At 40.8% G+C, this 15,052-nt stretch overlaps 1 protein-coding gene across 1 annotated transcript in view; it reads right to left on the minus strand.

Moving 5' to 3' along the window:
- Window positions 1-2,887: 2,887 nt before the first annotated feature.
- The window catches only part of ntsr1 (neurotensin receptor 1 (high affinity)), a 28,706-nt gene continuing 16,541 nt past the window's right edge, over window positions 2,888-15,052 (minus strand). Inside the window, exons 3-4 of the mRNA XM_066702259.1 lie at window positions 7,903-7,987; window positions 2,888-3,669 (exon numbers count right to left, since the gene is read on the minus strand). Coding sequence (XP_066558356.1) covers window positions 3,420-3,669; window positions 7,903-7,987 — 335 coding nt within the window. The 3' untranslated portion in view covers window positions 2,888-3,419. The remainder of the gene's footprint in view (window positions 3,670-7,902; window positions 7,988-15,052) is intronic.

Genomic DNA, 15,052 nt, shown 5'->3' on the forward strand with positions numbered 1-15,052 from the left:
ATTTCCAGGTATTGAACATTCAGTCAACTCGCTTTTTAAAATCTTTGAAAACTTTTTTAAAGGTGTAAAATGAAAATTGTCTTTTTCCTGTTGTCTATATGTGAAATGATGTGGCTTATTCAACATCGGTTAGCAAGCATTTCAAGTCTGGTGGCCCAGTGCATTAATGTCGCTGCACGAGCAGGATAGATGAAAGGGAAACTGCTGGTTTGTGTGCAGGTGAATCATATTGGTGATGTTTTGAAAACGCATGCCTTTTACAGATTTGTAATATTGTATGCAAACTCTGTATGTGTGCACAGCAAGCGTGTGGTAATGACCGTTTATTTGTTGTTACTAAACCTCAGATCAGCTTCAAGTCCAGGTCGTGTCAAAAGCTGGCATTTCTCTCTGCTCTCCTCGCACGTGGGCGGCAAGTGACACTCCCGTTATTAAAAGACCTCTGATAATCCAAACTGGAGCTGCTTTTAAATGTCAACCACGGTGTGAGATGGGAGAGGTTTAATTCTGTATGGGTAGAAGATTACATGTGCTTACCTCAGCTCATCCACCCGACTTCTGCTCTCCAATGTGTCAGTAACAATGGCTCCCTGGGATCACAGATGTTGTAATGAAATTGGATTTATTTAGTATTTACATTATCCTGACTGAAAATCAAGTAGAGAGTTTGATTTTAAGCAGGGTTCATTAATTAAGCTTATGGGTGAATAACTCTGAATGTGTGATTACACTTTCAAAACACTTTTTGTGATTCCTCAGCGTTGGCGGAACTGAGGGGACTGGCAGTTCACAAGTTCAGTTCGTTAGCAGCGACTGGTTAATTCTGTGATTTTCAGTGGCAGATGACCCAGTTCAGCTTCTTCCGTCAATTAGTGAAATTACCCTGAAAGGTCAATGGAGAATATCACATTGCAAGGAGTACTTATTTTGGTTCTACAAAAACATGGTGCCAAAAGCCTGTTCCTGACGCATGTGAAAGCATAGGCCTAACCCATACACTTTCTGTGAGGGATTTCTCAATTCCCACATTATGGATCTATTCTACTTCTAGATTATCCTCCTTGATAACATCATTAAATACACCCTCCTTTATTGAGGGACACTGAATGTCTCATTAGTCTGAATTGCCCCTAACTAAGATCTCCTTTTTCACCATTTTGTTTAACAAAAAAATTCCAATTCTAAACTAGTATCAGGAAAATGTAAAGAGAAATGAGAACATTGTGTATACAGTGCTGATATTACACTTTTTTTTATTGTAACATAAATTTGAAATTAATCACTACAACAGATTCCCAAAATAACACATTTAAAATTCTGGAAAGACCATATTCTGTACAGCATAATTTTTCAAATCACAGAGCGATAAATAAATTGCACCATATAGATATTATTTACACCTACATTCCCCTTTAAAAATCCAGCCAGGTTAAAATGGATGATAAAACGCATGTATAAATTAGCAACTCAAGAACCTGTGCTGTTAGTGAAGTAAAAGTATATTTATGTTCAACACTTGCAGTTTCACGATAAAGGAGTTTTGTTTGACAGTAGTGCTACACCACAATAGCAACATTTGGCAGTTTCAGAGCTCCTCAGAGACGGACGCTGGGCATTGATAAATGCTCTTCATGTTTAAGGTTTCTTTAGTGTCAAAGACAGATGTATAATTGTGCTAGAGAAGAGTATATTTTGCACGTTTTCTTTTTTTTTGGTTGAGAGAGAGAGAGAGAGGCTGCTGTAGCAGTTCTCCATTATGATTTTCCAGTGATTTAGGAAACCCAGGGGCGAATTATTAATTGTTTAGGGCATGCGGAAGCTTTTGCAGGACTGATAGCACAGTTCAAACGATTGTACAAAGATGCTGAACGTGATCTCTTTGACGGGGTGAAATGCAGCAAAACCTTTCATCTTTTGCACTTGAAGCAGGATCTCTTAATACTAGTCCATTGTGATTAATGGATTTTGTCCTTGTTTTTATTTTTTATTTTACCTTTCTGAGCTGATGCAGTTTGCCTCCTTGCTCACCTGGAGTGCTGTAGTCTCTGAGCTTCCTGCTACTAATGGGCACTGGAGATGTGTCCACAACACTTCTCTCACTTCTTCTCCCCAAAGTGTGAAGAGTGTGACATTCCCCTATTATTAGATCGTCCTTCTCTTTCCTTCAGAAGGTTTTTCGGGGTTATTGAAGTGCATGAGCCTTGCTGCCTGGCCCGCCTGCCTGTTTCATAAGAACCTTGTTTTCATCTGGAAAGAGAGACTTGGTCATGGCTGTTTACCCAAATGTTTTATTCATGCTTGATTCGCTTAATCTGAACTGTTCTGGTTCTTTAACGAAGCAGACTGTGTACATAATTGTTTTTTTTTTTTTTAATTCTGCATTTTAGCACAGTTGAAGACTGTACTGCTCTTTTTCCCTATCCATTTGAAGTAGGACACCTGCACTGGATTTGTTTGCTGTAGTAAACAATTGTTCCTGCCATGCTTACATCTATGATTCAACCAAAGTATGATAAATTAATCTAAAGTCATTACATTGTTGTAGTTGTTTTTCCTGCTACTTATTTATTTTTGCTTTACGTTACAAAAATTTGGAACAAATACCACATTGTGCCAGGAGCTGTCCAAAGGTTTGTGTTTTTTGTATGAAATGTGCATGATGCTTCAATACCTAAGCTGAAAGACCTGTACAAAAATGCCTTCCTTACAAAAACACAGCTAAGTAGAAGTCTAGATTGGAAATACTGATACAATGATCTGAAATAACACAACATACACTATAAATGTACTTTACAAAATCAACACCTGCAAAAAAGGAATTAATTACACTACTGTGGAAAAAGTAAAATTTTTCCATAACATTACTGTACATCTCTGTAGTCATTACTTTTTTTTTTTTTTTTTGTGTGAATTTAATTGATCCTTACAGTTACATCTGAATTGTTCATATACTGCAGCGGAGCCTGCCTTGTAGGATGACAGATACAGGAAGGGCTACCTGTGATCCATGCTCACCCAGTGAACCACAGCACCGGTTCAGAGCGCATCAAGATTCGTACTTCAGTTAAAGCAGAAGCATACATACAACAAAAACATCCTGGTTGTCAGCAGAGTTTCTCTTTACAGTCTTCCATTAAAGGAAGTGAGGCGCTCCAGATCTGTGCTCTTTCAACATCCAAGCAGGCTCCAGCTGTCATGTCTCATAAATTAAAAAAATGAACTCATTTTATGATATTTACACTGTGACAATCCTCCCTGTTACTGGTGGCCATGCGCCCTCTCCGTTCGTCTGTCTGGGAGCCAGTGCAGCAGGTGCCCTGATGGTCCGTGTCCTGGAGATGTATAGGGAATGTTGACGTGCAAGGATGGCAGGCTGACTGTGTGGAGGCTGCCCAGACCAGAGCGGTCCGTGGCAAGCGCTAGTATGTGGTTTCCCTGATCATATTGGTGGAGAAGGTGTGGTTGCTGGAGATGCTGTTTGAGTGCCTGGCGAGGACCGGCCGCTGCCTCTTGCTCCGGCAGGGCAGGCAGAAGTAGCCGAGCGTGGACAGAAAGATCTGCCGGTAGTTGGACGACACCAGGTTGTAGAGGATTGGGTTGACGGTGGAGCTGACGTAGAAGAGGACGTTGGTCACCAGATAGAAATAGTGGTAGAAGTCGTACAGGAAACTGGAAGTAAGAATAAGGGTCACTTTTCTAAAAATAATAATCTCGGCACAGTAATACACAAACTACATTTCTACTGTTTTTCAAACTTTATTTAAGTGGATCTCGTGCAAAATAACTATTATGGGTGGTCCAAGGGGATGCTTATTATGCGGCAAGAGCTTGCAAAGCCCCCCAAAAACTGTTTAATCGCTATAAATGTGAAACTCGGTCCTTTACAATTTAGAACCTTTGTAGAAGTCAGAACGTATGCTAAAATCTAATACTTCCCATAGCCGTGAAACCTTGGTTTACTTTCAGAGTGAATGTGATTTAAAGGGCAAGAGCATGGCTTGTGTTCTCTATCCAGCTGCCTTCTCATACTGGGAGGAGTAGATCTGCTTGTCATTTAGATTTTTGCTTTGGCCGCTGTGAGAGTAATAGGATTTCACCCCGACTTACTATGCTAGTCTGAACCGTTTTGGAGATTGATCTTCTCGCATACTAGAAGCGGGCCATTAACTGGGAACATGAGGGGTTAATTGTTGGAAAGAAATTGCATATTTTCTTTCTTATCAATTTCTACCTTGTCAATGCACAAAAGAAGCAAATGCAATAAACAGCTCGATGCATTCTATTGTTGTACAAACACTCGAAACGTGTTGATTTCTCTTTTCAGTGTCTCACTTTGGCAGGTGGCTCTTTTATGTGCTGTGCCATTCTAAGAAGTTGTTATAGCACACTTTTGATGTATAATAATTCCCATATTTTTCATTACTCTTGTTCCTCGCTCGCATCAAAGGCTGATGTCTTGAAGGGTGCCTTTTAGATTGACGTTTTGGAAGAAACCTTTGAATTGGAATTACCCTTCATTTGTCAGGAGGCCATCAGGACAGTTTAAAAGGACCATTTCTGTAACTCTGTGAGAGATCATTATGGAAAGCCACCTGCTGCTTCTCTGCTATTGGATTTTCTTCCACGTCTTGCTGTGTGTAATCAGGGTATGGCAATCTGAACTCTGCAGCCTATTCAATTAGGGGATGCCAAACCTTCTGAGTTGCTGTCTGTCACTTCCTTGTCAGACTATGTGTTATAGAAAAGTGCCCCCTTCCAGCTCTACAGAGGATTTGTATTTTTTTTTTTTTCCTTTCTAATCCTGTTGACATCCTGATCTACAGTCAATTGTGTAACCAGGCAGAGAATGCAATTTACCTCACTGTGTGGACAGATTGCAGCACCGTATTACTGTATGACACCCATGTGGTGATACTGCTGGCAGGCCATATGGTCCTGGACAGCTTGAGCAAAGTGAAGCACCTAATAAGACGCATGATCTGTTTGCTTTAGTTCATAATATTTGGCTTTACAGCTTAGTCCATGGTGACTAGTATTCAAGAAGGAAACTGTAAAGAGTGACATAATGCAAAGGTTGCATATGGTAGAGGTATAAGATGCAGCCAATCTAACGAACACGGCACAGGAATATACTACTCGACAACGGTGAGCCCTTGGGTCTAGATTGTTTTGGATATTGCTTTATGATAGGCTCTTCTGCAGTGGGCAGTAAGAGGTGGCACTCCTATCGGTGATGTGTAGTTCAGACACTAGAGTGACTGACCGCCCCAGCGTACTTGTGTTTTAAAGGTGAAGAACTGGTATAATGTTTTATATTAACTGTATAAATGTTTTATATTAATAACAGCATATATACAGACCTAGCAAATTGGATTCATCAAGCTAGCGAAAAGCCAACAAGGCAGTTGTTAACGGTACATCCTCGAAGCTTCTCTCCACTTTCACTTCTGTTTTTCTATGGTAAAAGAACAGCCCACAGGTTTCTGCCAGTTTGCTTAGTATCCGTTTGTGGATTTCCTGTTCTCTCAAAGCTGAAGATGTTTCTTCATTGTCCATCGTTAAAGAAACCCGTGAGACCAGCAGTTTGTGTGCTGTAACAGGAAGACACCTGCTCCCAGGATGACCCCCCAAACCCTCCTGAAGAACAGCCTACAAACTTTGCAGAGCTTACACCTTTTGAAGCTTTTGATTGGATAAACAGTCACAGTACCCTGTATCATTTTTCCTTTAAAACTGCACTCATTTCTGTTAATGTTATTGGCCGATACCGATGTTTTGATATTTCTGTAACTTTCTACCCTGTCATAAATTAAATTAAAAATGTTGCTTCTGATGAGGCTTCTAATTTCAGCCCATTTTAATTATACAAGTTATTTTTCCATACATTTGAATCAAAAAATACTTATACCCCATTCAGACATAGGATAAAAGGCCACCAATTTGACATGGTGTATTCTTTTAGAAATTAAAGGTACGCAAAGGGAAACCCGTTTCCAAACCGATACATTTCTTTCCTGCAACGGAGGTAGTCTGTTTTACCTTGGATTGGTATGAATGGGGTACAAGCGTTGGTGGCATTTTGTAATGAATACTGTGGTAAAAGTTTCAATAACACATTATCAGTGATTTTCTTTTTAGTGTATTTAATAACGTACAATATAGGCTAATGCAGTAGGCTAATTAAATATGCACATCTTATTCAAATTCTTCTTAAGATTATTATTCACTACTATAGTAGCAGGCTTCATGCATTATGCATATGTTATCTGAAATGAGCGGGGAAGGAACATTGTGTGTGTATATTATATATATATATATAATATATATTGCATACATGCATGCATGCATGCATACATACATACATACATACATACATACATACATACATACATACATACATACACCGATCAGCCATAACATTATGACCACCTGCCTAATATTGTGTAGGTCCCCCTTTTGCTGCCAAAACAGCCCTGACCCGTCGAGGCATGGACTCCACTAGACCTCTGAAGGTGTGCTGTGGTATCTGGCACCAAGATGTTGGCAGCAGATCCTTCAAGTCCTGTAAGTTGCCAGGTGGGGCCTCCATGGATCGGATATGTTTGTCCAGCACATCCCACAGATGCTCTATTGGGTTGAGATCTGGTGACTGTGGGGGCCAGTTTAGTACAGTGAACTCATTGTCATGGTCAAGAAACCAATTTGAAATGATTCGACCTTTGTGACATGGTGCATTATCCTGCTGGAAGTAGCCATCAGAGGATGGGTACATGGTGGTCATAAAGGGATGGACATGGTCAGAAACAATGCTCAGGTAGGCCGTGGCATTTAAACGATGCCCAATTGGCACTAAGGGGCCTAAAGTGTGCCAAGAAAACATCCCCCACACCATTACACCACCACCACCAGCCTGCACAGTGGTAACAAGGCATGATGGATCCATGTTCTCATTCTGTTTACGCCAAATTCTGACTCTACCATCTGAATGTCTCAACAGAAATCGAGACTCATCAGACCAGGCAACATTTTTCCAGTCTTCAACTGTCCAGTTTTGGTGAGCTTGTGCAAATTGTAGCCTCTTTTTCCTATTTGTAGTGGAGATGAGTGGTACCCGGTGGGGTCTTCTGCTGTTGTAGCCCATCCGCCTCAAGGTTGTACGTGTTGTGGCTTCACAAATGCTTTGCTGCATACCTCGGTTGTAACGAGTGGTTATTTCAGTCAAAGTTGCTCTTCTATCAGCTTGAATCAGTCGGCCCATTCTCCTCTGACCTCTAGCATCAACAAGGCATTTTCGCCCACAGGACTGCCGCATACTGGATGTTTTTCCCTTTTCACACCATTCTTTGTAAACCCTAGAAATGGTTGTGCGTGAAAATCCCAGTAACTGAGCAGATTGTGAAATACTCAGACCGGCCCGTCTGGCACCAACAACCATGCCACGCTCAAAATTGCTTAAATCACCTTTAACTCTAGTTTTTTGTCTGCTGTGTATACCATTTTAGGTTGGGCGCTTATTTATTCAGTCTTTGCCGGGGTGATGGAACAAATTTGTAGTCTGCATGGACAATTTAGAAGTTGCCATCAAATCATCATCAGTCTAGCTCCCTTAAATCAAGTTACACATTTTGCACATTAATTACTTAAACCAGTGGGCTTCTCCTTTTTCAATCTTGTGCTTTGCATGTTGTGCTTTCGCTCAAACATAATTTTTCCCCAAAGAAACAACGTGGCGGAAAGCTGTAGCTAATCTGCCGATATTGATTCCCAATTTCTAAAGTTGGCATCTTAATTAATCTTTGCTGCTTGTAATCCCCATTAGTCTGACACACACATGCTACCCTGAGGAGCAGGTTTAGGAGTGCTGCCTAATGCATTGGGTTATGCTGTGGGCCGGCTACTTACTTAGTCCACTGTGTCACATAGCAGTACATGAGGCGTCTGATGTGGTATGGCAGCCAGCAGACCACGAATGCAATTACAACGGCTCCTGCAAAGTCCACCAAAAAAAGAAAGGGAAGAATATCAACACACAGAATACTGTAGTTAACCCTGCATCCTTCTTTGAAGTGCGTGTGGTGTAGAGAAAAGTCAAATGTGTGGCTATACATCTGAGAAACTTGAAAAGGTGCCATAAAGATTTGCGACTTTCCGGTGAATGGAAAACTGTAACGGTTGGATTGTATTTAATTATCCATCAGAGCCACAATGTGCGCCTTCAGTTTTAGTTTCTTTTTATGTACACATGTACTTGTCTAGCTTATTGATTCTCTGTTGTTGCTGCCGCTGCCCCGCAATGGAAAGCGTGGCTTGTCCAGCATGCACAACCGTGTTGCCCCGTCATTGTCGTCTCGACATCCGGAGTGACCTTTAGCTTTAATGATTTAAGTACAGAAAATGGGTAGACTATGATTTACAGCCCAGTTGTTACCAATTGCACGGACTGAATAAGAAAACCATTAAAATGGGATAATAATTAAACAATATTGACTAAATTGATTATAATTTTATACCATGTAGTTTGTATAGCCCCCGTCATAAAGTGAAGCGAGGTTTCTGTTTCGCACATGTCTATGTAAGGCTGTTGATCTTGAATACATAAGTATAATAAAGGAACAATAATTAATTGTTTTTTAATGGGGAAAACTGGGCTCCTCCCTGCTAAATGACAGAGTACTGCATCTGAGAACCTTAAAATGATGTGAGCTATGCTTAATCTCAACTCACTGCCCTTGTATCTTGTGTGCGGATTCATTTCTGCAGCTCCATTAGGAATGCTGAAAGGAAGAATGCATGGAACAGAATAGACGTATTTAGAATGATAGAATCTAACTGCTGAGGGCACTGAATTCATTTCAAGGTTGTTGAAACCCAAACTGCTTGCAAACAAATGCTCCAGTCACACTACACTGTAACCAATTACCGTAGTGTGGTTGCTAGTGTGTGACCCTTTAGGGAAATGAATTAGTTTGTACATGTGTTGACTGCCCTGTTTAACACAACTAATGAAACATAATTGGCAATTACATATTGCTTTTTTTTATTTTTTATTTTAACAGCAGATGAAGATAATTAGACAATGCTTTTGGAACCTTGTGCTGCGAACTTGATTGCTTGTGATCTGGGTTTAGTGAAATTGCAGGTTCCATGTTCTCTAGAATTGAATTCCCTGCAGTGGGTGTAAGGTTATTTACGCCAAAGACACTCTCACACACTTCTCAATAGACTCGTGGGGGAAGCAGTGCATTCGGTATAATGAAAACTAAAGCTGCATTTCTTCTCCAGCTGGGCTGCAACTGGGAAGAATACAATCAAACTCTGTTGGAAGTGATAGATTATTTCCCCCTCCATTTTATTAAGTGGCAGAGCCAGCTACTGTGGCACGTATCTGTCATTTTCCAGAAATACGGGTGATGGTTCATCTTGATGTGAAATCTAGCCTGATTTTATTGGATTTAACAGAACAACATTTTTCCATTTTGCACACAGTAGTTTACCTGGCAGCCATTTCAACGTGTATACACAGGAGGTAAGATAGCATTTGAATTGCCTGGGGAGATGGTTAAACCATGGATCCAGGACTTCTTTCAAGCAGATGGCCTGTCTAAGAGGCTTTTGGATGGCGGAAACCAGGGGTGCCAAATCTCTACTGCTGAAAGCTTGGTCTGGCAGGTTTTAGGTATTTAATCCATCACTCGCTAAAGACCTGGAAAAAGAAGCTGAGTCATTGGTTAAGTGAATGTTAGTTATAATGTATAGCCAAGAACCCCACCGTGTTGTATCACCCTAAGCGGTGGAATTGAACACGACCTTTGAACAGTCCTCGGTCATCTGGTTATGTCTTTACTGACAGGTAACCCTTTGACTGACACTTTCTTTACCAAATCCTGCATCCTGCTTACAATGTGTTAAATAATATGCTTTCCTTGTATCTAACATGCCTGAGTTTTGAAAGACTTATTTGACCTAAACAGAGTTTTTCCTGTTGTTATCCCTTCACCCTGTAGTACCATACCTATTCTGTAAATGCACTGCAGAGGTAAAAGTTTAAATACAAAAATGAAATTCATATAATAGTTTTCATGGTCTCAAACATCCACATCCTGAGAGGGCTTAAATCTAGTCTCCAACTCCCTCAAATGATTTCATATAGCAACCAGTGTCTTCTGTCATAAAATGTCACTTGGGTCTAAGCTTTCAAAGCTCGCTGCACTGTTGGCCAAGATTAATCCCTTTCTCCATTTTCCATTTAGTGGGATTTCAGGTTCCACAGTATATTACAGTAATAGTTTTTGTGCAGCTGGTCCTGCCTCAGTTTGAGCTCTCCTCCGGGATGACTCAAATTTGAATTTACATCTCAATCTCCAGAAGGCGAAAGCAGTACCTGAGATATTTATAACTGTGGCCGGACTTCCAGGAGTGTGCCACACTGAGAATGGTTTGGGTAACTGTTGGCCTCCAGGAGGTGACGCCACCACACGGCTCATGGAAGGATGTTATTTGCCCAGCTGGACCCACCTGTCCACCCGATTGCTTCAATCACTACTCAAGTCAGATCAGATGAAAAACAAAGCAGGTGGGCACTGAGGTCTGTCACCATTAATAACAGGTCTGCTGCCCGGTCCCAGACATGCAGAATGAAGAGTGATTGTTTCGCACAATGTGCCATAATGAAAGCACATCTCTGACAAATTCAAACGGATGTCAGAGTTGAAATTGTCATGAAGCAGAAGCATCTTTGCCCTGTCAGGACATGATTTTGTTATGCTCCCTTGATTAAACGTACTGTTCCAGGAGAAATGCAGAGGAGGGGGCTGTGTTTCAATGTGTGTATAACAAAATCGGTGTAATGGTTAACGATTTGCACATTTTAAATATTTTAAACCTCTGGTTTGGACCCTTGAGGAGGAGATTGTAGGGACTGCAGATCGAAATTGTGTTCATGATTTCAGTCAAGTGCCCAAGTGTCTTTTCCTTTTACTCTCAATCCCTCTCAAGTCTTAATCCTCCTCTACGTGCGACAATGAAGAATTCCTATACTTGCCTGTTTGCTGTGCAAATGCTTCTGGACAAACTTGAGGAGTTTATTAAATACTACTTTCTAGGAGTGGAAAGAAAACCTGTTACAAATTTGTAAAGCTGTACCAACTTCTATAAAGTTGGTAAATGAATGTGAACAGACAGGACATTGATGGATTCTTTTGACCATCCTTTTAATACAAGTGTGACCATCTTTATCACAAAGCAGAGTTTCTTTTGAGGACATTGTTCAAAAATATGACTTAAGGAACATTAGGTTTTCTCATTCTCCATCTTCTCTTACAAGGGAAACATTATTGCTCTCTTCGGAGGACATCGGACAGCTTCTCTGCAGAGGAAAGAGGTTAGCAAACCACTCTCTGTAAAAGTCAATAGTCTGTGCCAAATGGACCACAAAGAAGTGTTTATAGGATTGCGTAGTAGTCACTTCTTGTTTGTCCTCTGAGACATCTTGAAAGTGAGATGATGCACTAACAGCAGGAGTGTTTTGTCAGCCCCCCCTCCCATCACCCTTCAGCCAGAATACACACTTTCTAATGTCTCTATAGAGAGCATTTCACCAAGTGTTTTGTTTTGCTTGTGGTTATCAGTTGAAAACCATTGTCAGTTCATCACTTTTCTCTTAACCCTCTCGTGTGCGGTGTCTTACTTGGAGGAATACTTATCCGAGGACTCCACACAAAAGAAGACCATAGGGAGCCTGTGAAACAGCTTTTCGGTTTTTCGGGGGCATTACTGCATGTGCTAAAATAAATCCATAAACTCTGTGTTGGTGATCTCCAGAGGGTGGTCTCAGGGCTTTGTGCTGTAGGTCTTCAGAGTTTTGTAATGAGCTGTGAGATTAAGAGTCTGAGATTTCTTCAGTCTGTGTTCAAGTTCAGCTTTACTTGGTCTATTACATTTAATGAATCTGTTGTGCCTGCAAGAATTCGAGGTCAACGGTTAATGATCTTTTACTGTCATTTCTCCATTAGTTTTTTGGACATGGAGCAATGTCTGAGATAATGTAACCTGAGATGATTTGGCAAAAATGTGCATACAATGAAGGCAACATACAGTCCGGTGCGTAACAAGTATGATGGAATAGATTGTTTTGAATGCTTTAATGGTAAGATGTGGGGATTTTTGAGGAAACTCTGACCCTTGCCATTCTCCAGCAGCTGTGCTGTGTGTTAAAGCCCAATACATCCACGGAGGCTGTGAGGCAGATAGTTTCAATGGTTTATAAAGAGTCTTGCCGACTTTTCCCCCGGGCACAACCAGTTGAGTTCTTTCAGTATTTGCAGCAGTTACACACGTGCAGGACTCTGACAAGATCGAACTACGGATCAGTGTGAACAGGATAATCCTTTATAATGCTTCTCCTATGAACTGTTATAAAATGCTTAAACCCTGGGGGTTGCCACTGCGTTTCTCGGTTAACTGTGTTCTCCTTCACTGCCAATAACTTCAAAGGTGAGCAGGGTTAGAGGATTGTATTTTTTTCTGGATTCATTTGGAGAGCCTTCTGGGTGTTAAGTTGGATCTCCTCTTTACAATTTTTGAAATAAGTGAGTAAAATGCTTTACACTTTCCAACTGTTACCATTGTCTTGAATTAATGACAAAATTCTTTAGTTACTGTGCAGAATGCTGGAATTTGTCTCGGCTAAGGGGCATATGTATCTGCAAAAGTGCAGACTTGAATGAAATGAATCATAATCCTAAAATTACTTTTGAAGTAGGCCATGCTTTGCTTGGTGCTAGTCCTTGTCAAAAGTCTTTGTATTCAGTGGCAGGTTGACACTGGTGTGCAAGATGTTCTGATCATACAAACTAAAAGGTCACGATTTAAGACAGTGTAGCCGAATCCATAACCATTTGTGTCAGTAGGCAAATGGCTTCTTCACTTGACTTTAAAGACTTGGGAAACTGTGTCCACTTAGACCAGCCTGTTTGTCAAATGGCAGCCATGGATAGTCTTTCTAAATTAAAGGTCTGAGGTTCACTTCCATTAATGTGCATTAACCACAGGAGCAGTAGAACAAATCACTGCTATTGTTCAATATTTATTAATAAAGATTACAAACAAAAACACACTTAAAAGGGCAGTAGGGAGGAGAATGCTTCTAACCATATGCCTCATGTCCCTTTGCTACATGTAATTGCAAACGTTTTACCAATTAGTCCGTTCAGCTCTCAGATACTGGTGCCTGGGGTGGTCTTTGCTCAATGGACTGGAAAAATAAACCGGAACTTGCCCATACTATTTGGTCTGAGCAGTTCGCTTTGCAGCGAGTGTGTAGAGATGCATGGGTGCCAAAACAGATTGCCCATAGCACGGATAGGCCCCAGAGGACTCTTTGCTGAACACTGCATCTTTAGAGTCGCACAATGCTTTTTGCAAAGACACATCACTTAAAGTTTTACAGTGCATGTCTTAAATCCACAGGCCAGTCTGAAGCGGTCTTCTCCTGAGCATGGAGGGTGGAATGGCATCCAAGCTCACGTTCATTTTTGATAAATCACACCGAACAAGCTGTGTGACCCGCAAAGAGTATGCATCTTCGTGGCATTCTCCCTAGCACATAGTTCGGAGTCTGATCGGATGCATGCATCAATATTCCAATGTGAAAAGTCATGTCTTCCGATTTTAATACTTTTTCTCCAGTTTTGTTTTTACTAATCTATGTAAACTGTTAGATTAAATTAACTAGCCATCTTGTCATGGGTAGAAAGTAAATACTGCTAAGGATAAACCCTTCTGCATTTGCCTGAATGGAAGCACCCATGCAGGCAATCGTCTCTCATTGTGAAATGACGAATGACAGGAATAATATTGCGAATCATAATAGACTGCTGTGTTCCAACTCAAGAAATTTAAAGGGAGCATTTGAATTTTTTATTCCTGTTGCTTAATAGATCATTTATTTTGAGCTCTCAGATTGTCCAATTTAGCTTAACGTTAAATAACTACTTTGTGCTTGCTGGTGATCAATAACCGGCCAGAGACGTTACTGGCAATGTAGCTTCCTGAAGAATGTGAAGATTGGGGGTCATAAATGAGCACCTGACATGCTGTTCCCCTTAGGCAGGCTCTGGAACAAACCTGGAGTCTAAACTCAGAAAACCTTCCTCACTCCCTGCTCCAGTTCACCAGTTCTAATGCAGAGAGCCCCTGCTTCCTTCACTACTGGCATGGATTGTGCATTTACCAGGAATCCCAGTTGAGCTTTCAAATCATGTTCATCTAAACGAGCATTCATTCATGCTAGTTCATAACACGCACTGGGTTCCACACTAGGCAAACATGAGCTTTACCCAGGAGCTCGAGTGGAGGTCAAACCAGATGAGCTGCACACAGTCTTCAGTCCTCGTTTGAAGGATATGCTTATATGGATATATGGATATATATGTTAATGTTTGGCCTTTGGGGTACTCTTGCTGTAGACTGAATTGAATTTCAGCTCTGGAACTGAATGCTGAAATATGCCACTGCCGGTTCATTTCTACACATGAATGAAAGCCCAGAAATCCATGAACTTGAAACAACAGTTTGTGTGCCAGTATAAGGTTTAACACTCAAGCCCAGTGGAGGGAAAATGTCCCATTCTCTTCAAGGCTGTGGCTCTGGTATATTCAAGGCTGAATTTATATACAGAATTATGGCACGTTTCCTTAGTCTGAACCAGACTAGGACAAGAAAACATTGTCCAGGTAACGGTGGAATCTTTCAGCACATGAAACCTTACTGTTCATAACATGCAGACTTTCCTCTAGCAGAGCAGTTGTAAGCGTGATGCTTCTTAAATTGACATTGCTTCAAGTTTACCAAACATAAACCCAGCCTTTAATGGCAGTGAAATCACCTTTAAATGACCTTGATTGCAGATTACATTAGGAATGCAAATCTGGATAAGTATTTTTATAGACTTGCTAGCAGTTTAACTGTCAGGCATGTCACTTTTTTTTCAATTTTCAATCTTTCCTCCTTTTAAATTAGTGCTCAACATTTGCAGAAATGTGCAGGTTGCAGA

Source organism: Amia ocellicauda, chromosome 4, assembly GCF_036373705.1.
Source record: "Amia ocellicauda isolate fAmiCal2 chromosome 4, fAmiCal2.hap1, whole genome shotgun sequence".
NCBI classification, from domain to species: domain Eukaryota; kingdom Metazoa; phylum Chordata; class Actinopteri; order Amiiformes; family Amiidae; genus Amia; species Amia ocellicauda.